The sequence below is a fragment of the Calypte anna genome, chromosome 6, assembly GCF_003957555.1.
Source record: "Calypte anna isolate BGI_N300 chromosome 6, bCalAnn1_v1.p, whole genome shotgun sequence".
Lineage (NCBI taxonomy): Eukaryota > Metazoa > Chordata > Aves > Apodiformes > Trochilidae > Calypte > Calypte anna.
This window is the reverse complement of record NC_044252.1, coordinates 7,634,233-7,656,979: the sequence shown is the minus strand read 5'-3', so window position 1 is coordinate 7,656,979 and position 22,747 is coordinate 7,634,233. Positions and strand designations below refer to the sequence as shown.

General features: G+C 39.2%; 2 protein-coding genes across 2 annotated transcripts in view; one reads left to right on the top strand and one right to left on the bottom strand.

Moving 5' to 3' along the window:
- WAPL (WAPL cohesin release factor) overlaps positions 1 to 22,747 on the bottom strand; it is a 141,895-nt gene that overhangs the window by 94,659 nt on the left and 24,489 nt on the right. The gene's annotated exons all lie outside the window — the stretch shown is intronic.
- OPN4 (opsin 4) overlaps positions 4,920 to 22,747 on the top strand; it is a 28,194-nt gene continuing 10,366 nt past the window's right edge. The window contains 6 exon segments of the mRNA XM_030453176.1: positions 4,920 to 5,235; positions 10,174 to 10,328; positions 17,128 to 17,267; positions 19,204 to 19,337; positions 20,216 to 20,419; positions 22,235 to 22,406. Of these exon segments, the coding sequence (XP_030309036.1) occupies positions 4,920 to 5,235; positions 10,174 to 10,328; positions 17,128 to 17,267; positions 19,204 to 19,337; positions 20,216 to 20,419; positions 22,235 to 22,406 (1,121 nt within the window).

The following is a 22,747-nucleotide window of genomic DNA, read 5'->3' as shown; positions in this document are numbered from 1 at the left end:
ACAAAAAGATATTTTGAAACAAAAAAAATATAGAGGGTTGGATAGTTCATGCTGTTTTTCATATACACTGCCTACTATTGAATTTAATGTCCTTCCCCAGAAGCTGGCCTAAGCTCAACAGAGAAAAAATTCATCATGACACTGGAAAATCAGCTGCAAGTGATGTCTGTGGGCTTGATTACAGCTGTTCCTCTCCTTTGTTTCTCCACAGGAGGCACCCTTTGGTTTCAATAAGGGTACTCTTGTGTTTGTTTCTGATGTAGTTTTAAAATTTTTCATGAATTTTGGGGAGGGATGCTGTCAAGTCAGGAAAACATGCCATTATTTCTGTTGGTATTTGCTGTGACTGTTATGGTGTAAAGACAAGCTGTGCAAGCTTGGCAGGTAAATATCTTTCATTAGATGAACTGGCATAATTGGCAAAAGTAGAGAGCTTTCAGGCACGCTAATCAATGTGTGGTAACAAGTTGGCAAGGCAGGTAAAAGCAGCTTTCAAACTAAAACCAAATTACAAGTAAGTTCTCACAGTTTAGTTAGGTAAGAACCTTGCACAAAAGACCATCAGCATCTTTTAAGTCCTACACATGCACTTCAACAAAGCATGTCAAATAACCTCACAATATGTAAGAGAAATTTCAGAACCACAAATTTGTGCAGTGTGCTACATAACTAACTGATCATTAAAGGACTAAAATCCCCAGCTCCCTGTGGCTGAATATTTCTCCTAGAATGACCTCTCAATACTGATCATTAAGCAAAACCTGCAAACCACCTTCCAGCTGGGGAACATACGTATTCATAACTCTACTGGATACCAAAAATTAAGAACTTGGCCCAAATGGAATGGTGGGAGAATGCAAAGTAGCTACTCTTTTTGAAATCTCCTCTATTAGTTTTCTGTGCTCAGCAAATCATGAAGAGCCTTTTACTGCCATAGTGTCTAATGAGGAGAGGTAAGAAATTCCATAAAGCCCCATCAAAATGCCACAAGAGAAGTCTGAGAAATAGCAGTGATTAGAAACAATTCCCAACATAGCAAATGTGAACATTTCATTCCTCTGTTAGATTTCTGGTTCTATTCAGACTCTCAGTTCTTAAAGCCTAATTCTTACCAAAAACCCAACAAAACCAAAAAACAAACTACGAAAACTGTGTTCCTAAATCTTCAGCTAGCCATTCTGGGTGATTCAGTTCCAGGCACTTATCTGGAATGTGAATCTCAGAGCTCTGATCATCTGTGAACCAAAACCTCATTCTGAAAGGAATGATTTCTCCTCCAATCAGTAGGAAAGAGGAAGGAAAGGGAGCTTTTTCTTAGCTGGTTTGTTCTGGCAAACTTTTTGAAAGGCACTTCACATCTCATGAAGACAGTTGCTGAGCTGAGATGAAAACTGGTTTTGTAGTGGGACTGTTTTAAATTATATAAAGCTTTTGGAGAGAGGCTGCATTAGTACTCAGATTTCTGTGCTTGTGCTCAAGCTAAAGAGTAATTTGGCTTGGACCAAAATAACTTCATGGTTCAGACAGCAGCCTTTCTTTTCTCTGACTTTTATGTTGGCAACTTGAAGCTACATTCTTACATCCAGAATCCTTTTACAAAACCACAAAAGCCCCATCAATATTTGATTTAGATCACTGAAATAATGGTTTGAGAGGCACAGGTTTGCTGAGCTGCATGGTGTTGGAGGATGAAAGAGTATTCTAGGGAAATCTCACCATGTTCTTGCACTCTTGCCTGGCATGCTGCTTTTAGCCACTAGATATTGGGTTAGACAGACCTTTGAACTTAGAATGGTCATTCTCATGTTCTTCTGTTCCTAGACATACTTATTAAATACTGACATCTTTCTCTAATACACCAGATTCTTTAGAGTAATAAAAAACCAACCCTCATGAGATCTCGTTCTCAACTTCCAAAATGTCAGAAGACTCCTAATCCAAATTTAAAATCCTAAATAAATGGCCAGATGGTAAACAGGTATTTATGGTGACATCAGTGCAAGCAGTAAGACTATATTGAGAAAAAAATGTACCTTTATAAAGAATTTAATTTAGCAGAAAGTATATATTAGTCCGAATTTAATAAGAGTTTGAGACTCAAGGTCTGCCAGGGACCCAATTGCACCCACATCAACCCCCTGTACCCACAGTGCCAGGGGCTACATTTAAATTTATGCCTGGCCCTGCATTCCCTGCTTAAGCCCATCAGAGCTGTGCTCATGCCCAGCCAGGGGCCCCACTGGTCTGGCCCTGGGTACAGTCACTCACTCTTTGCTGCCTTTTGCTCACAGGTTTGCCTTGGGACTGCTTTGTTGGCATGGGCTTGCCTGATAGCCATATGATCCTGGCTACTAGCCCCAGTTGTGCTGAATTTGCAATCAAAAAGGCTGAGTAGGCTGTTAAGTATATCCACAGTCAGGAATACAATGGCAGCAGGAGGTATTGATTGCATGGCTAAGATTTTTTTGAACTTATCTCCACTTAAATTTATGAAGACAAAGGTGACTGCATTTCTCATTACCTTTTCTCCCTGACAATAAGTCAGAATCATAGGATTGCAATGTTAGGGGTTGCAATGTTAGGGATCTCTGGAGATCATCTAGTCCAGCCCTCTTGCTAAATCAGGTTCACCTATGACAAGTGACAGATGGCAGCATCAAGGTGGGTTTTGAAAGTCTCCAGAGAAAGAAACCCCACAACCTCCCTGGGCAGCCTGTTCCAGTGCTCTGTCACCCTCAGAGTAAAGACATTTATAGAACCTTGTTCATTTACCACATAAAAACATCGAAAATATGTAGTAATGTTATCTTCAGCATCAAAGGCAGCAGCAATGCCTTTGTTTAATAAAATATTCTTTAACTTTTGGTTGGGTAGAGTTTTCTAGAGCAGGAGTAAGAGAGGATGACAATTTTAGCCAATTACATTTTCTCACTAAAGCTACAAAAAGGGATAAAAACATGGAAAGAAAATGTTTCTGTAATCAGGGAAAATGCTCCTAAGTGTCCGTTCTTTATCAAAGTGTTTTGCAGTCTTGAGTTTCATTACCAAAAATCTGCTTGGAAAAGAGTGCATTGATTTTCTTATTAAGAAAAGAAGTAGCTAAATTATTCACTCAGAAGTGACACAAGGCCTGGCTACACCTGGTGTCCCTCATAATGGGATCCACTGGCTTATTATACAGGGAGAGAGAACAGCCAGTTACCTCCTACTGGTGACATTCTGAAGGTTCAGTTTGTGCAAGAAGGATACTGTATAGTGGTGTGCAAGAGTCCAACTGCTTAGGTGAATCAGGCCTAGAAATGAAGTCCATATTCAAGGAAGCCTGGTAGTGTATTTTGGTGTTTCAAGCATTTTTGTAGCCATTTCAAAAGAGCAGAAAGAGTGCAGTGCTCAGCTTTCCCAATCATGAATTTCAGGATATTCTTTCAGTAACAATTTCCTACGGTAAGTACAGGCATTCACATTTTTATTAAAAGAAAACCCTGAGCTTAATTCCACTGAGTTTATTGTACTCGCACTGAATTGCTCACCAATTAATCACAAAAAAAAATAAAAATACACAGAGCATATTTATCAAGGAAATGCTTGAAAAATTAGAAAGTTCAGTGATGTTAGAAAGCAGTGTTTCTCCTTGCACATCCTGCTCTGATTTCTCAAGGCACTGGGCACAGCACAGCCTAGAACAGCAGAAGTACAGGGCACCTGCAGTAGGTGTGAGACTTAGGTTGTGATAGAACTGTGTGCTTATTACTGTAGGAACATAAATTCCTCCCCCCAGTGGATAGACAACCATGCTTCTTTTTTTCTTCTTCTTCTTTCACAGGGATGTTGCAAGACAAGACAGTGTGTTCCAGGCAAAACAGCTGTATAAACATCAGAGCAGTGTATGTATTCTCTGCAGATTATTTGAAGACAATTGTGCTGTTATCTAAGGAGAAAGATAACTCTTTAATATCAAATGAGACCACACTTTGTTTACCTTCTTGGTTATAATGAATTATTATTTTTCAAACCCCAGAGTTTTTGTTTTGATTGCTGTGCATGGATACAATTTGCTTTCTTACTGTGTCATTTCCACAGTCAGTCTCCATCAGAGAGCTGGCTGTCTCCATTACTGTCCTCTGTCTTACCTGTCAGGATATTACTGCAGCCCCTCTCCCTGACTGGCTGCAGTCACTGAGTTCTTACTATTTCAGAATTAGCTGCTACATAAGCAAATGATTCAAACCCAAACAATTAAAAAACAAATGGTACCAGTTGTTCTTCCAGTAAGCAGCACAAGCTCACTCAAACCTAGCACTGCTGTCACTGGCCACAGTGTGCACCTCTGACTGCAGTCACTATTTGACTAGGAAAAAATGTTTGATAAATAGAATTTATCTGCATTTTTATTTCTCACCCCTTTGTTACCCAAGATTTTTTTTTTCCCTTTTTTTAATCTGAGTCCTGCTCTAGCTGGGAAACATTCTGCTGCATCTCTGCATAAGCAAGTCTTTTATAATGTGTGCTTCCAGCAAAGATGACGAGACAGCTTGGAGACCACTATGTGCTCAACCCACATTTCAGCCCACTGCAGACTGAGTTATTTGGCACAGACCTGGTTTATTGTGGCCAAGAGAGTAACAAAGGCAATTTCTTTTAAATTTTATATCTAATTGTTGCCTGAAAGATGTGGAGGTTATTCTTTTGTGCAACAATACAGCATATTGTCCACCATTTTAAAAACTTAATTTTTCCCTGCCTACAGTAGGCACTGAACTGCACCTGCACACAGCCTTTTTTCACACATGTGAGAAGGGATGTAAAGATGAGAGTTCTAATTTGGGAACTGGATGCAGAGAAGTGTCCAGCTGAAATTATTTGAGAAGAAATTGGCTAATTGGCTAATTTTCCCTGGAGAAACATCCATCCCTTGGTGGATGGATTATGGCAGAGCAGTAGATACAGTCTATCTTGATTTCAGTAATGCATTTGATACCATATCCAACAGCATCCTTGGAGCTAAACTGGAGAAGTGTGGCCTGGATGACGAAGCAGTGAGGTGGATTGGGAGCTGCTTGAAGCATAGAAGCCAGAGAGTTGCAGTCAATGGGATGGAGTCTGGTTGGAAATCTGTTTCTAGTGAAGTCCCTCAAGGGTCAGTGCTGGGACCAGTACAATTCAATATATTTATTGATGACCTGGATGAGGGAGTAGAATGTACTATCACCAAGTCTGCTGATGACACAGAAGTGGGTGAAGTGGCTGACACCCCAGAAGGCTGTGCTGCCATTCAGAGGGACCTGGACAGACTGGAGAGTTGGGCAGAGAGAAATTTAACGTATTAAAACAAGGCCAAGTGTAAAGCTTTATATCTGGGAAAGAATAACCCCAGGTTGGGGACTGAGCTGTTGGAGAGCAGAATAGGTGAAAGGGACCTGGGGGTGCTGGTGGATGGAAGGATGACTGTGAGCCAATAATGTGCCCTGGTGACCAAAAAGGCCAATGGCATCCTGGGGTGCCATTGGGTAGAAGAGGGGTGGCTAGTAGGGTTCTCCAAGAGAGGTTCTCCTCCCCCTCCATTCTGCCCTGGTGAGGCCACATCTGGAATATTGTGTCCAGTTCTGGGCCTCTCAATTGCAGAAGGACAGGGAACTGCTTGAAAGAGTCCAGTGCAGAGCCTCCAAGATGCTGAAGGGAGTGGAACATCTGCCTTATGAAGAAAGGCTGAGGGATCTGGGTCTCTTCAGCTTGGAGGAGGATGAGGGGTGACCTCATCAATGTTTATAAATATGTAAGGGGTGAGTGCCAGGAGGATGAAATAAAGCTTTTCTCAGTGGTGACTAATAATAGGTAGGACAAGGGGCAGTGGTTATAAACTGGAGCATAGGAGGTTCCATATAAATATTAGGAAGATTTTTTTTCACTGTGAGGGTGACAGGGCACTGGAATGGGCTGCCAAGGGAGGTTGTGGAGTCTCCTTCCCTGGAGACATTCAAAGGACACCTGGATGCATTCCTGTGTGATCTGCTATAAGTGACCCTGCTTTGGCAGGGGGATTGGACTCAATGATCTTTCAAGGTCCCTTCCAACCCCTAACTTTCTATGATTCTATCATTCTATGAAAGATAGGCTTTCCACAGAGATTAAACCATAGGAGACAAGGAAGGATGAATCTGAGAGCTCAGCCCATAAAACAAGGTTAAAAGCTTTTACTTGGGGCACTGAAAATCTAACTTCATTGGTCTATAGAGTTCTTTGTGTAACAACTTTGTCTTCAGACTCTGAGAAGCGCAAGAGGGACAGAGATGTGTTGACCTTTTCAAGCTACCTTACCTTGAAGCCATAACCCACTAGAGTAAGCCAGGGAAAGTAAAGCAGAGCACCTGATGGATTGTATCTTGCCATGGAGTGGCAGTCTCTTGCCATGGTACAGAGAAAATTCATACTCTTGAACAGATCATTGAGAATAAACTTTAAATCTCAGTGGGAAAAAACTTTTTTTTTCTTTTTGTTTTGTTTTTGTAAGTCTTAAAAAACCCCTTTTTGATTGTTTGGACTTTTCTAAACCATCCTACCTTGTCTAACCCTTCTGTACTCAGTCCAGCCCTGGGATTCTTGCTCTCCTGCTGTGGGGCTAAACCACTTCAGTGTCACATGTTTGCTGGCTGCACCCTGGAGCTTGTGCTTTGCTGGCTACCCTATAAAATTAGAACACCCTATGAGGTGAATTATTTTCTTCTATAGCCGTACAGCTGAGTAGAAACCACATTGATTTGATTTACTGTTTTCTATTTTGTCCATTGATTTTTGGTAGTCCCCAGAGTGTGCTCTCATAAAAGGCCATACAGAACTTTGTACTCGGTTTAACAATTTTATTTACAAAGGGTGTTCTTGCCTCCATGTCCCCTTGCCAAGTTACTCCAGGCATGAAGAAATAAATTCACTTTGTATGATTAATAGAGCAGAAAGAAAATATATACGGCACAACTCTCTCCCTGCTTTGTTATTTGGGGTGCCAAAACTGCAGGATGCTGTCTGAGAACAGCTAGGAAGTGGGAGAGTTCCCACCTGACAGATCTTAGCTGTTAAAAGGCAAAAAGAGCACAGATGGTTGCAACCATATTTCTGTATAAAATGAGCAACCAGTTTTCACCTGCCCACCTAAGCAGGTAAGTCTATTGCAGGTACTGGTACAGAAGTAAGGCTCTGAAAATGCTTCTGAAAGAAACATTGGCTCTTTTCAGATGTTACAGCCACTGACAAATACCACACCAGATACCCAGGGTTCACAACTTCTTTACAGCAGCCTATGTAAGGAAGACTGCTCTGGACTGATTACATTCAATAGCGTGGTACTGTTTTTGAAAGGCAAATACTGAAAATGAATGGGCTGCCAAGTGAAAAATTAGTAATTTCTTCTTCCATGCCATCACCTAAAGGTGTTATAGGATGCTTTGCCTTGGTGTTGGGGGGAGACTCAGCATTTGCATGACTCTGTGCTCACTAGTGAAAAGAACTACCAGATGTGCTAGAAGGTCACACCATGCCTTAGTGTTGGAAAGTACTTGGAGCATCCAGATCCAGAGAGAGGGAAAAATAGAAAACTGATACAGAGACACTGTTCTCATGTGAGAAGAAAATTTTGCTAAAACTTTAGGATGAGCCAGATGGTTTTAGAAAGTACCTGTGTTCATGAACTGATACATTTTCCCCAATAAGCTCCTCAGGCACACAACACAGATAAGCTTTTGGAGAATAACCAAGGGTGAGACAGAGGGAAAATTTCCTTCCAGATCTGTAAGTCTAGCATTGTGAGAACTTTAAGTGAAATAGTCTTCTAAAAAGAAATAATCATTCAGTAAAATATTTTGAATTGTTCTCTCTGGTTTAATAGTGCATTTAAACCCAAAGCATTCATTTAGAGAATGAAATGCTTTGCACTTCACACCTTGTGCAGCCCCAGGACATGACTCCTCTCCTGCCATGGAAGCTGAGGTATTGCATATAAAATAGGTCAACTGAATTGCCTCTGGCTCTTGGCTGTAGCACAGGATCAGACAACTGTAATCATATGAGAACATTTCCATTGGGCATGATTCTTAGTGTTAGGGTCTGATTTTCAGAAATAAAGTCACCTGGCTTGCAAGTGCTTAGCACTCACAAAAGCAGGCCCCAGAGGCTAAGGAACAATACCAAATCAATAGCCCTCTTTGGAATAGCATCCACTTCCCACTGGGAAAACTTTCTCTCCTTTATACTGCATATTTTTTATAATATACTCCTGAGATCTGTGGAACTAACCCAATTAATCTATTTGGAAAGGCATGTAAAACAATGCCAAATTTAATGAAGCAAGACCCATAGTTTCTATAATGTCTGGCATTAAAAGGCTACATTTATTCTACGATTTGGTTACTCTGCCAGTCATATTATGGACTCCCCTAAAAGTGGCAAAAATTGGATGCCAGCTTAGACTGGATATGAGGAAAAATTTCTTCACTGGAAGGGTTGTCAGCCACTAGAAACAGGGTGCCCAGGGAAGTGGTTGAGTCACCATCTCAAGGAAGAGGTGTTGAAAAGCTGTGGTTCTGAGGGACATGGTTTAGTGCTGGATATTGCAGCATGCTAGGTTAACATGCTTGATGATCTAACAGACCTTTTCCAACAAAGATGATTCAATGACTGACGAATTTGAGAACTGTCAGGTGATTAGACACCTCTGGGCTGAGCTCTGCCACAGCTGGTTTAGATCTGGCTTGGTTTTCTCTACCTAATGGTGCAGGGCAGGGACACTTGGTGACATCTCTTTGCCTTTCACAACAGGTCTGCTAATAGTTGTTTTTAAGGTCACACAGTTTGAGAGTCTGTGGAGTTATAAGTATCTTCCTGGCTACTGTTCATTGCCCTGGTGACACAAGGCAAGTCACCACCTTCAAAAATTTACTGTCAAGGCAAGGAAATCTGCACCATTACAGGTGAGTGCCTTTGATGTAGATGCACAGCTCCTGCTCACACAAAGAATCACAATCCATTTTGCCTCATTTTAAGGATAGGTGCTCCAAGTGCTAATTTAAGAAAAGCTGTGTGAGAAGAGGAATCCATGCAGAGCTGGAGAATACAGTTCTCACCACTACTATCACAGCTTTCTCACAAAGGCTTTCCAGAAACCATTCACTGCTATTTTTATTACCAAAAGCAATGAAGCTAACAGCTTGCATTAGGGCCATTTTGACAGTGCATGGAAGACACAGATTCTGTGATATGCACACTGCAATATCTGCTAGAACAGCTTCTTCCCACTCTGTGCCTAATTCTCTGTTGCAATTAAACTTCACTGTACCACAGTAATGGGCCTTCAACTGGGAGTGCAGAAATTCATCTCTCTCTGCACAGTGCAATGCAAAGGAAGACTTGGGTGAATAAGAATCTTCTCATACACACCCTAACTAAACACAAATGAAGAAGTATGCAGACAGCTCTTGAAACAAGTAGTTATTGTGTTCTCTGCCTAAAGTATTTGTGTGCCTTTTTTTTTTTAACTGAAAAGCAGAAAAGGATGATGTCAGTGGGCTTTATCCCTATTTTTTGTTTATTTTTAGAAGTGGACCAACAAATAACCATGACCTAAATTCTATAAGACAGAAATGCATACAAGCACATTGCTAAATATCAGAATCTATTTCAGTTCAGACACTTTCAGCAGAACTGTACACATACATCTTCTTTAAAAGCAGACTACAAAAACCTCATTCACTAATACTGTGAAAATGACCAGTAAGGTCTCATAATTAAGACAGATATACAAGTCAGCCTTTTAGCTTCTTTGATTCATATAGGGATAACACGTCTACAGCATTAAAAATCAGATTTAAATGTCAAATGCAGAACAGATAACAGCATTTTTAAGTGAGCATCAGTTTTATGCTGTCATTAAAGCAAAGCTGGAATCTGGACGGAACAAGCTTCAAACTGGGCATGTGCAGCCCCTGTCATCTCCTGTATTTAAATGGATCCTGCTGCTGCCCTTTGCTAAGCTGAAGATGGAGTGAAGCAATCTGAAGCTCCAGGGAGAAACCCTGCACTGGATCTTACATTATTCCAGAGAATCTAACAATCTGCTTTACAGACACAAAAAGGTAAATTGTCTGACTTAAACTCAAAGGAGAGCTTTTCTTTCTTTGTCTTGCTTAGGTTTTGTTCACCTGAACAATCAGCCCATTCAGAGGGGGATCTCTTGTCCCACTGAAGACCCAAGCAGCACCAAAACTGTGCAGTTCTTCAGTGCATGGAATGACTTGGAAGCCAATGCCTGCAACATGATGGATGTGCCCCTTAGAGCCCCAACAGTAAGTGTTTTCTGTCACTAAAAGCTGTAGCAAGTAGTTCTGCTGGCAATACTGACATACATAGAACTCTAAATGGACATTTTAGGTGCATGTAGAGATCTAATTCTGTAGTGCAGTCCTGAACAACAGAATGAAAACTTCAAAATCTTTTTATTCTTTTAACTATTTATTTACTGCAGGAAGGGCTGTAGAAGCAGTGTTTCTGAGCAGAGTTGCAAGGGCAGAAGACAGGGAGAAATGTCTAAAGGCAAAGTACACCAAATATGTTGCAAACTATCAAAACATGTTTCCCTGCATTAAACAGCTGTTTAGCAGTACAAACACAATGCTTTCTTGTGTTATTTTTCAAGATGAAAATCCCTGTGATAGTCTGTAAGTACAATAAAATGTTTATATGAATGTTAGAGTTGTTATTTGCAGTCACCTGAAAGCTGAGAAGCTCAGAAGATTTTCTCGGGTAAGTACTATCAAAGCTGTTTCTCAGTTATTAAATACTAAACAGAAAGAAAAATATGATAATACTTCAGAATGGACATTCTTTGGGGTCCCTGAAAATATTCTTCATCCCACCACATAAGCCTGAATCAAAGGAGTTCAGAATTCCTCTTCCTTGTTGTATATCTCAGTATACTATTAGGACACATTATTCCTATTATATTAGCTATGATGTTATCTAGGACACAGTTTTGTTCACATGCTGATTAAACAAAAGTCTGTTTATAAGTAAGGAATTAAAAAATTACCAAAGCTAATTTCTGAAGTTTTTGTAATCTGGAATTCAACTTAAAATCTTGATATGGTCACATCAGTTATTTTGGCATCATCCACATAACACAGTGGACACTTAAAAATTGTGTGTAAGTTTCAAGCACTCTAAAAAGCTCTATGGATATAGCATGTTGAGTCAGATGTTTCATTTTTATTCTGATTTATTATAAAGGACCAGTAAATATTTTATTATTTGCATAGTAAAAATGCAATCTGTTTATGTATTTTTTAAAAAACCTAGATGTGTGCAGTGTCTTACAGAAAAATAAAACAGAGAAGTCTCCTGAGCCAAGGCGCTTACAAACTAAATTAGACAGATAACACACAAAAGAGGATAGCAGAACACAACAGGGAGGGAGGAGAGGGACTGGTGAGTGCATGGTAAAATGGAAAAGGATTCTGGGGAGGGAGTGATTTACACCAGAAAATTAAAAATAGATATTTTTTTTTTTTTTATCCTGCTAAAAGAAGCAATTAGCTGTCCATTTCCCTTCCCTAGATCTGTATTTGCAAACTTTGGCGTTTTAATTTGACACAAAGGTTGGTTTAAGGGAGTTGCAGGATTGAAAGCACTATGTGCTGCTTGTGGTTGAGATTAAATCCGGAAGACAGGATACAAAATCTGCTACCCAAATTGCTCAACAGGACAAACATCATCTATGGAAAGCCCTGCTGTCTACTTGAAAGAGGGCTTAGCAGTTGGCGTCACCCTGCTGAAGCTGTAATTGAGGTGGGATTACACTCCTCTTTGTGCTGTCTGTCATCAGAGAGCAAGTGCCTACAGAGGCAAGCTCAGAAAAAAAGAGCAAGGAACTGTGAAGAAAAGTAAGTGCTATCAGTTGTTTGCAGCCTCTTGTTATTAGGCAGTAGAAACACTGCACATAGAAACCATAGGAAATTGCAGTATTGCTGTTCTGATAATTCTTCTGAAGTGTATGATTTGTTGTAATGTAAAAGGCCTAACACTACTACTGCTGTACAAGTCATACTGAGTAAATAAGCACCTTCATTACCTGTATTTGTAGGAAAATTACAAATGAAGAAACCTAATACATTGCCAAAGTCAATGCGGGACCACCAAAGCTTGCAATGTTTTGGAACTGGGCTCTATTCCATTAACAGATTCATTCTGCAAAACCAATGCCTCCAGTCTGAAGTCAGATGAATTCATAAAAGCAGAAACACAGCAGTCCCTATTTCTCTTTTCTTGTCTTGTTTCACACCAAATTAGATATGATCCATGTGATGTCTATGCAGAGGTAGCCAAAACATGTCCTTGTCCTAGTCTTTTCTGTTCCTGGCTTTCGAAATAATGTCACACAAATAAATCAATTAATCAATCAGAACTAGCACTGAAATATTTTCAACCCCCTAAATGACCTTCTGAGGAATTCTTCTTTCCCCATAAGTATAAGCTAAACCTTCCTTTATACTCTTGTCATTGAGACAGTGTGAGGAGTGGGCTGTATCAAGCATGATTTATATTCAGTACAAGAATTTACATGCATGACCTTGCTCCCACCATCATCACTGTTAACTTTAGAAGGTCTTCACTGATCAGTATCTCCAAATGAACAGTAATTAAGTGATATTTTTTTCTTACTCTGAAAAAATGTCATATTTTTTCCACAATAGCCAAACTGTATTCTTTGCCTGTTGTCCTTTTATTCACATATATACACTTTTCTCATGCTATAGGTGGAGGGAGGGTTGGACTTTCAAAAATGGCATGTCTTCTAGAAATTATTCAGAGATGAGCTCATTTGTGGGTTTTTTTAATCAGTTATGGAATAACTAGTTAGGAAAATGTGTATAATAAACAGATTCCCCAAAAGTCTCAGCCAAGTTTACCAAATGATAACTGAAAACCTTGTTGGTTCTGGTTTAGCTGTTTTGTTGAAGGCAGTAGACAAGCATTCCTTTAGGGAGAACAGTGACCACTTTCAGAAAGCAGAGTGCATTAAACGTAGCTGTTTCCCTCTGTTCTAGTGTTCCCACAGGGACACACTTAAATCTGCTGGAAGGAAACACTCTGATGTAGAGCAAGTTTACTTCTTGCCACTCACTAGATTGAAACAAATGACAAGAGTAGGATTTAGAAAAGGATTACACCTATACATGGAGGATAAAAATATCCGCCTCTAAGATTATCCTTTCAAAGGGATAATAACCCTGTTTTTGGTTGAAAACAAACTGCTAAGGCTCTACACTGAAAATGAAATTCCTACATCACTGTTTCCTGTTTTGCAGCTCTGTGAAACACTCAGTCATGGCTAAGTGCAGCTTAGTGCGTTGTTAGCTCTCTGGTCTGATTCAGTATGGTGCTTCCCAGGTTCCTTACCACACCATCCATCTGATTCTGCAAAACTGTAGGCTAAATAATAAATGACATGCCTATCAGAGATTAAAAACACAAATTACTGTACAATCCTAGCAAAAGGCCTGTTTTCATATACCCCTAAAAAATATTATACAACTTGCTTTTAAGGTTGACTAAAATTCCTTCCTTTGCTAGCAGTACATTCTCCAACTTACCCTCAGTACTTATTGTGGAGAAATTTTGTTACATTACAGTAACTACTTTGATGTCCTCCACAGCTTCCATGACCACTTTGCTTGCTTCCTTGAGAAAAGTGTAAGATTTATATTGACTGGCTCTCAGGAAGTTGGTGCTTCCCAGTTGTTTCCAACAGGATTAATACAGACCCAAGCCACCCACAACACTGTAGGGATACTGGCACCCAGTGGTCCAGAGCCTAAGGTGCAAACATCTTTTACTTGTTGACTCAGAAAAGCTCATTATCCATCCACTGGAAAATGTTCAGTCTCCTAGCTTCCAGTTCAGTTTCTTTGCCATTAGTGATGTTTTGAACCAGGCTATATTAAATAAATGGAATTGCCATATCAGTTTGAAGAGAAACGAAGTGCTGGTTTTGCATGACCTTTTTCTTGTCTTTATTACAAGGTGCTTATTAAAAAGAAGGCTGCACAGGAAAAAATATGCAAAGCAATGATGGCTCTGTATTAGCAGTACAACTGAAACAGTTGTTCAGAGTATTCTCAAAGGACAATTGCCCCAGTGGCAATTACAAGAGTGGGATTTTTATTCCCCCTTGGTGACCAAGCACTCCTACTGTGAGCTGAGAGCAGAAAACAGAGACCAAAAAAGGCAGAATAGAGGAAAGGTGTGGGAATCGTCTGATTTCTTGATTATCTTGCTGACCTGATTTCCTAAAGCAGTGTTTTTTCCTCCCTGTCATTTTGATGTACAATTCCTGGAGAAGATCTAAGGCTGAACTTGATACAGGCACGTGTTTTCATCTTCTAGTAAGGGAGCTGTAGGCATAAACCTGGAAGTGCTCGGGCCTGCCTTTTTTTTTTTTTCTTTTTTTTTTTTTACTTTAATTAGATCTATATTTCAAATAAAAACAGTTAAATTACTTTATTTAATAAATAACTTTTTCCTCTGAGACAATAGCCAGAGGTGGCCCCTGTGGTAAAAAACTCAGGTCTACAGGAAGTTCACAGTAAAATATGAATTTATTCCTCTTCAGTATTATTTATATCTGACCAGTGCTCCAGTATATTCTTTTTTTTTCCACGCTTAACGTTTGACTCTGAACTTCTTTCATTCCTGAATAAGTAATTTTAAAGTCTCCTACTGCCCCTTAAGTAACCTTTTGTCTCTTGTGATTTCTCTGTGTATTTATCTTTTAATTTTTTCCTTGTCCTTATTCCTCCACAAATTTAATTTTAATTAAAGTCATTTTAATCTGTTATTTGTAGCCAAAACAGGCTCTTTGAGCTGCTTCACTTCTGTTACCTTGATCCAGTTCTGATCAACTGGAGAGATACAGGAAAAAACATCAGAAATCTACATTCTATTAATAATCATCACTAACACTCTGCAGAACAGCACTTTAAAAATGTTCTAAACACAAGACTATGGAGAAAAAAAAAAGCAAACAACCAACACAAAACCAAAGAACTTCTGACTTCATTTATTTAAACCAGTTTTCTCTCAGACTCTGCCTCTCTAGTTGCTATTGATATGGGGATTTGTTTTAATTTTTATTGTTGTTTTCACTTTAGTGGTAATGTGTTAAGCACAGCAATTCCTACCTAGGCAAGATGCCCACTGAAGTTAATGTGATGCCAACACTTTGTTACAGGAACCTGAATGCTATGACACTGTCATTCTGTTAGTGTACTGCTCCCACTGTAGGGAGAGCTACACATTTGCTCTCTAAGAGCATATTTGAGAGAATATTTGTCCAGGATTTCATTGCTGCTAATCTAGAAACCCAGGGAGTGTCCTGGTTGTTGAGTACTGCAGGCAGATCTTCAGCACACAAGCAAAGACAATTTCTTCCAGAATTCCAGATACCTCTGGGATTCACCTCTTGCTACTGTCACATTGGTTTTAAATACAGACTGCCTCTAATAACTACAACCCCATCTCACAGATCTATTAAGAAGTAGTGTCTGCCTCTAGTGTCTGAAAATGCCCATTTCCTTTAATAACTGGGGTGCTGTCAAAGGCATTTCTGAGTTGCACTCTAATGGTGAATGCCAGCTACTGTAACTGTAAAAGGGAGAACTTCACCTCTATCTCTGTGCACCTTCCTCCTTTCCTACCAGCAACCTGCCTTTTCCTGGCAAGGTATGACTGCATATGACAGCTGTACCACCACCTGCCAGTACTTGTGATTGGAAAGAATGTACCCAGCCTCATGGCACTATTAAAGCTTGATGCAGGCATGGACCTTTGTACACAATTCCTTTGTACTGCATCCTAGGCCACAGCCAGTCAGCACTATTCACAGCAGGCAGGCTACAACCGATCCAAAATATTCCCTGGGTTTTTCTCAACTTTCTGGGTTTTTCTCAACCTTGCTGTGACTCTAAATAGTTCAGTAGCTGAGGAACGCCATGGCTGCAGCTTGCAGGCTTGAGCTATGATGTGTGGTCATGGAATGTCATTCCTTGATGTGAAAAACCTGGCTATGCACAGGAGACAGAATCTGCCTATGAAGATGAACGAAGAACAGGGTTTCGTACTTCTGGTGATTTCATTAGCTGGTTAGAGCTGATGCCAAGACATGTTTAGGACAGTGGCTGTTGCACACAGGTCAGCTCTTTGCCTGAGCTTATATTAAAAGGCAGCAGAACAGTAATGGTTTGGATGGCTGATTCTCCAGCTTCAATCTGGTTACCCTCCCTGGGTGCAGACTTGTTGTTTGCTTCATTACTGATATGAAGTCACTTGGCCGAAAATGCAATTGTGATTCCTGACACTTAACTATGCGTTAAAATTATTATTTGAAATGCTGTAGTCTGCAGACTTGGCTGCTGAATTTTGCTATGAGTTAATTCATTGATTCAGACACAAATGTTTTCATCAAGTGCTTTATCACATACTTCACAGAGAGCAAAATGCTGTCATGCAGTGCAGAGAGAAAACAGAACTGGTATGGAAACCAGGCATAAGTTATAAAGGATTTGTGGTTTAGCATTTATGATCCTTAATTTAGTTTCCCAAAGACTCTTGTTCAATTCTGCCAAGCTTTTGGTAACCAAGGCTTGAGGGCAGCTTGCAATCCACTGTTATTCAGTGGGATTCCTGAATAACAGTAATCCATACTACTAGAAGAAAAAAATGCATGTTTAACCATAGAAGATAATTTCTACTTAGTTATAGAAGCCTTGCCAGTGATGTCAGAGGATAACAGAAATCACAGCTCACCACTGCAGAAACTTTTCTGAAATCAAAACTGCACAAAACATCCTTGTTAAATACTCCATTTGTTGCTGTCAGATGTGATAAAAGAAGCCCCTTTCTGTCTTTCTCCTCAATATCCTTATCTTCCTTTGGGAAAGAATGGATTGCTTTTCTTCACCAAAATTCTAAATCAACAATAAACCTATAAACTGCCCTTTTACCTTTGTAGTGCTTCTAGAGAAGCACATGAATAGCTTACTCAGCAAAGTCTGACAATAGAACTATGACCTTTTGTTTGTTCCACAGAAGATGACAGTGCAAGATGTTCCTGGTGCCTTTCCTACAGTGGATGTCCCAGACCATGCCCATTATACGATTGGAGTGATCATTCTTATAGTGGGGATCACAGGAACTCTGGGTAATTTCCTGGTCATCTATGCTTTCTGCAGGTATCTTTCTTTTAGATTTTTTTTTTAATACTCAGATTTATGAACTTTGACATAGTTTGACTGGGGTCTACAAATGCAGTGCAGGCATCCTACCAGACTACTAAGCAACCATGGTAAAATGCACCAATAGATACTGCTGTGGGAAAAAAAGTGCAACCTACCCTCTTCCTCTTATATCCTCCCATTAACCATGGCCAGAGAAAAACTGCTAGCAAAATTGCAAAGAATTACCCAGATATACCAAGCAATAGAAAAGCAGCCAAAGCAGAAACCCTCCAATGAATTTCTTCCTACTGGCTGAATTGTATTTGCACTGGTAAGAAGTTTTGTACCTGTGTCTGCCATGCACCTTCTCTATTTTAGAGGTTTAATTCCTACTATAGCTTACTACACAGTTTCTTTCCCCCCTTTGTTCCTTACTGGCCATGTCTCTTGTTTTCACATTTATAACACTTGGCTTACTTCCTTTTAACTAAAATCACATTCTGTCTTTTATATTGAAGGAAACTGGATCTCTGACAACAATATGATATTTTCACCACTCCTGTTCACTCATCCTTGTTTCTGTTTTGTCACACTGGGGCATAGCATTAATATGATGTCCAGGCCAGTGAGGTTCTACTTCATGATTGGTCTCTTTTGGCACTAACAAAATAAAAATAATAATAATTTAAAAATAGCAGCAATTATATGATAATTTGGCTGTATCAATTTAAATCACTGGAGTGCAGACAAAAGTAGTCTGGGTCTTGAGCCTGTATTTATGTTGGGCATTAAATGGTAGGTTTTAGTATGTGGATTTAGAGTAAATAGCAATATTTAAGTGTGAACAACATGTTGGCACGCAGACCAGCTATGTGAGGATGACATACATGAGCTAGTTTAGCTCTTTGGTCAGCCCTGTACAGGAAATCCTGTCATGGCAATTGCAGTTCCACTCGAGGACATACCTTGTCTTCATTTGAAGATGTTATGAAGACAGAAAGGGATACTGATAGCAAAGTAGCAAGTACTTACAAATTTGGAGAATGCCTCAGATGCCTACAAAGCAGTCTCAAGTAATGGCAAACTGTAAGACAGCCATCTGCCTGGAAAATAAGTATGTCCAGTAACTTTGCAGACTACTGAACAGAAGCAGCCCATAAACATCTACTATTAATAATAAATCCTAGTTCCTAAATTGGCAGACAGGGGACTGTAGTTTTAGTCACTGAATCTGCATGAGTGCAAAGAATCCATCATTTATTCTGCTATTTTCCAGTTGTGTCTAAGACTGAAAATTTGAGAAAGGACTCACACTAATCCTACACTACAGACAACATTAAAAAGTTACAGTGAGCCCCAAACTCAGGAGCTCTCAGTTAAGCTTTTATGTGTAGTATCCTTTAAAACACTGCAGTATAATACTATGAATAACATACAGAGGCAGGATACACTGAAGGCTGGCTATTGCTCTCTATAAACTCAGTATCTGGACCAGGGAAATCAGTATCATAGAGAAGAATCGATGTAAAACAAATTGCTTGATGTGGTACATAGTGAGTTTGCTTAATCCCTGTATCCGATGATCTTATCAGCAGTGGAAAATGCATTTCCCTCCCCCTTCTTACAATGACCCAGATCCAGCAAATCCATAGAGTACATCAACTTTAATTTCCTGTTAATCATGGACATGCAGTGCACTGGGTCAGAATATTTAAAGAATATGATTTATCCCCACCACTGAGCTGGTTATCAAAGCAAACCTCTAAAGTGAACAGGAATATAAGGGTGTAAAACTGAGCCTTGCTTATGTTCTCTGGTGACGGAAATGAGAAGCACTCTGCTCTAGCTTGCTGTGTTGGGTATTTGAGAAGCTGCCAAGGCTCACAGGAAAGAGTAAGAATATAATTAACAGTGTGGCACTGTTCAGCAACATTTCTTCTGATCTTTGTAGGAGTAGGAGCCTTCAGACACCAGCCAATGTATTCATCATCAATCTAGCTGTTAGTGACTTCCTGATGTCCCTTACACAGTCTCCGGTTTTTTTCACCAACAGCCTCCACAAACGATGGATTTTTGGTGAGAAAGGTTTGTATATATGTGTGTATATATATGTATATATATATATATATTCACTTTCTAAAATACCACTAAGTATCCTTACCATAGTGGCAGTTAATATTCTATTTACTTATCCTCAGGTACACTTGGAAGGTTGAGAATATTTCTTAACATTGTTAAACAATGTTTCTTTGAACATTTTTGTTTGCACCAACAAACACATTCCCACCATGTAGAAGAAACTGTAATAAGAGGAAAAATACTCTTTGTGTCCTGAACAGCTATTTGACAGAGAGAAAGGTCAGAGAAGTAATGCTGCCACTTTGATCTCTTGATGACCAAAAGCAACTTTTTTTTTTCAATATTCCATGAATTGTTCAATTGCACACGTTGAAAGAAAAACCAAACCAAATCCCTGCTTATAATTATTAGGGTTTTTTTGATAATTAAACCCACTCATTAATATATCAATAGTCTGCATATTTACAACAGTTAAGCTGACCTTGATAGTTCCATGGTATCAGAGTAGATATAATCCACTGTTAATTAAAACAGCTGTTTCTACAGGAGCTCCAGTAAACTGGAGTTAAACAAGATATTAATGGATACTGAAATGATCCCACTAGAAACATCAGAAACCAATGGGTGAGAATAGGTTAAGTATCTCTGTCTTCTGCAGTTCAAGCAAACAAAATCTTTGAAGTTTATCTCCATGGATAATGTAATTAGCAAGACAGACAGCAGCTTTGAAAATAGCATTACAACTGCAGGAAAACTGAAGTTCCATCACTTGACAAATTCCAGAAGAAATTAGTTCACAAGAAAAACAGACTTAATTAGCATGAGTAAATTAATTAGCATGGGTAGATTAATTTCACTGGTACTTCTGTCATCTTCATTGAAAGGCTGTGAGCTGTATGCCTTCTGCGGAGCTCTTTTTGGCATTACATCCATGATCACTTTGATGGTGATTGCCTTGGACAGATACTTTGTCATCACAAAACCTCTGGCTTCTGTTGGAGTGACATCCAAGAAGAAGGCCCTAATAATCCTGGTCGGAGTCTGGCTGTACTCTTTGGCTTGGAGCCTCCCACCCTTCTTTGGATGGAGTAAGTGAAATGGAATAAAAGATTTCTTTCCTTCACAGACTGGATTAAAGACTGATTAGAGGTATAGAAGAGGGATGAATTAATGGCTTGCATATTGGTCTTGAGTAAATAAATTTGAAGAAAACTGATAAAATGCATATTGAAGCTGAATAACTCTAATAAGAAAAATTCCAGTGTTACAGCATATAACATGACAATAGCAGAACTTCTTCAGCTCATTACTTAATAAGTAAAGAACAGCAGATAGAATCAAGGACAAAATTTGTGCACCTATTATCCCATGCTAAGTTCTGTTGAGCCAAATTCAACAATAAAAAAGTAACACAAAAGTATTTGAGCTTTTTCTGGTAATTTTTTCCCTCCCCACCACTGCTATGTAAGATATGTCAAGTCAGTCTAAATTTCTTCATTCATACAAAAGAGGAAAAAAACCTGAGTATTTTGTGGAAGTGTATGTTCAATAAATCTTGACTATGTTCTAGATGGACAAATTGCATTAGGTGTTGGTTATATTCTCCATTCAGCCACTGCCATCTTCACTAAGGCTTCCAATAAAGATGGCATTTAGTAATAAAGCACTAATTTGCCTCAGTAAATGTGAATTTTATGCATGCAAATAGGAACACACATATAGCATCTTGATGCTTGCAACTTTTAACAGTTTCTGTTATTCTCCATTTGAGTCTGCCTCACTACCATTGATTTGTTTCCTCTGAGTCACCAGTTTCAGTCAGTAAGTTAAAATGAACTCATCGTTTAAAACCCCAGCCCACTATTGTGCTCCCTAATTCCAGAAGAGAATGTGTCAGCTCAGCTGAGGTGAGAATATAGCACCAATGTTTGATTTCCCCAAAGAATGCTGTAACCAACTCAGTTACTGAGTAGAATTTCAGCATATTTTTGTTACCATCTTGTTGTCATTCTGATCCACCCTAAACAACAAGCCACGTTTAAGCAGGCAAACTGCAGTAGTGGGAGGAGCAGCCTGGAGTTGAATGAGGAGCTGACAGAATGACACAATGACAACACAGCCTTAGATTCTATAATCTCAATTGGAGAAGGTGGAATAATTCCTTGAATGGCATTGCTATCTTGTAATTAGAGTCTAGAAGTATCCACAGTACTAACCCTCATATAATAATGAGATGCATCTGAGCACGCCTGGTGCAGGATTTCTAAGAGTTCAACAGAAAATATCACTGTAAACGGCAAAAATTTAATTATTAAGGTAAGAAGACTGCTGTTGACAACTTCTTAACGGTTTGACATAGTTGCTTCAAGATCATTATATTTCATGTAAGGCAGAATATTGTGTGATTTTTTTCCACTTTTATTCAACTTTGTACCATACCAAAAATAATTCCACCTGCACACTAAGTCTCTGTTGCACAGTAAATTTCTCTTTATATGCACATGCCTAAAAAGTGGTAGCTATAGCAATTCGTTTCCTGCCACTCCTTGGGAAGACAGGAATTTAAGAGGAAATGGAGATATTTTCAAACAATACAGGTCTGAAACAATACCTTCTGTAGTATTTGGAGACAATCTTTGAATATGCTGAGCTTTAAAAAATATTCACAAACTGAAACAAAATTATTCAGTTTTCCAATCTGACGTCTTAGACAGCTAAAGATAAATACAGTAGAGGAACAAAAGGGAAAAAAAAAGAGATGCTTTTTGATGTAGAATCGTGTATCCTTTCAACCTCTTTTTCCCTCTAGTAGAACAGGACTATATCCCATGTTATTCTGAGTATCTTTCTCTAACTTCTGCACTCAGAACAAGGCTTATGCCTTCTTCTGTTTGTCTTTCTAGGTGCATATGTTCCTGAAGGTCTGCTGACTTCCTGCTCCTGGGACTACACAACTTTCACACCATCAGTCCGTGCCTACACAATGCTGCTTTTCTGCTTTGTCTTCTTCATTCCTTTGATTGCTATCATATACAGCTATGTTTTTATATTTGAGGCTATCAAGAAGGCAAACAAGTAAGTAGTCTTTAAGTTTTTATCCTTCTGTTTCTGTGATGCTCATTTTTTTTTTAAACAAAGACTAAGGAAAAGTGTGAAGTTTTATTTTTCATGTATATGCATGGCTGAGACAGGAAACCAAACAAGAATTCTGTTAATAGTCAACACAGTAAGAAGTATGATCCTTAGAGGGGCTGTTCCTCAATTTAAGCCCGAGCTGTTCAGGATATTGTGTAGTGGCATGGAAAAGGGTATGAGCAGCAGAACCAGAAATCTGAGGCTGAGAAAAAGCTACAGAAATTAACCAACCAAAATAAAAACTTGGGAGAGATACTTATCACCTGTGTATCAACAAATGT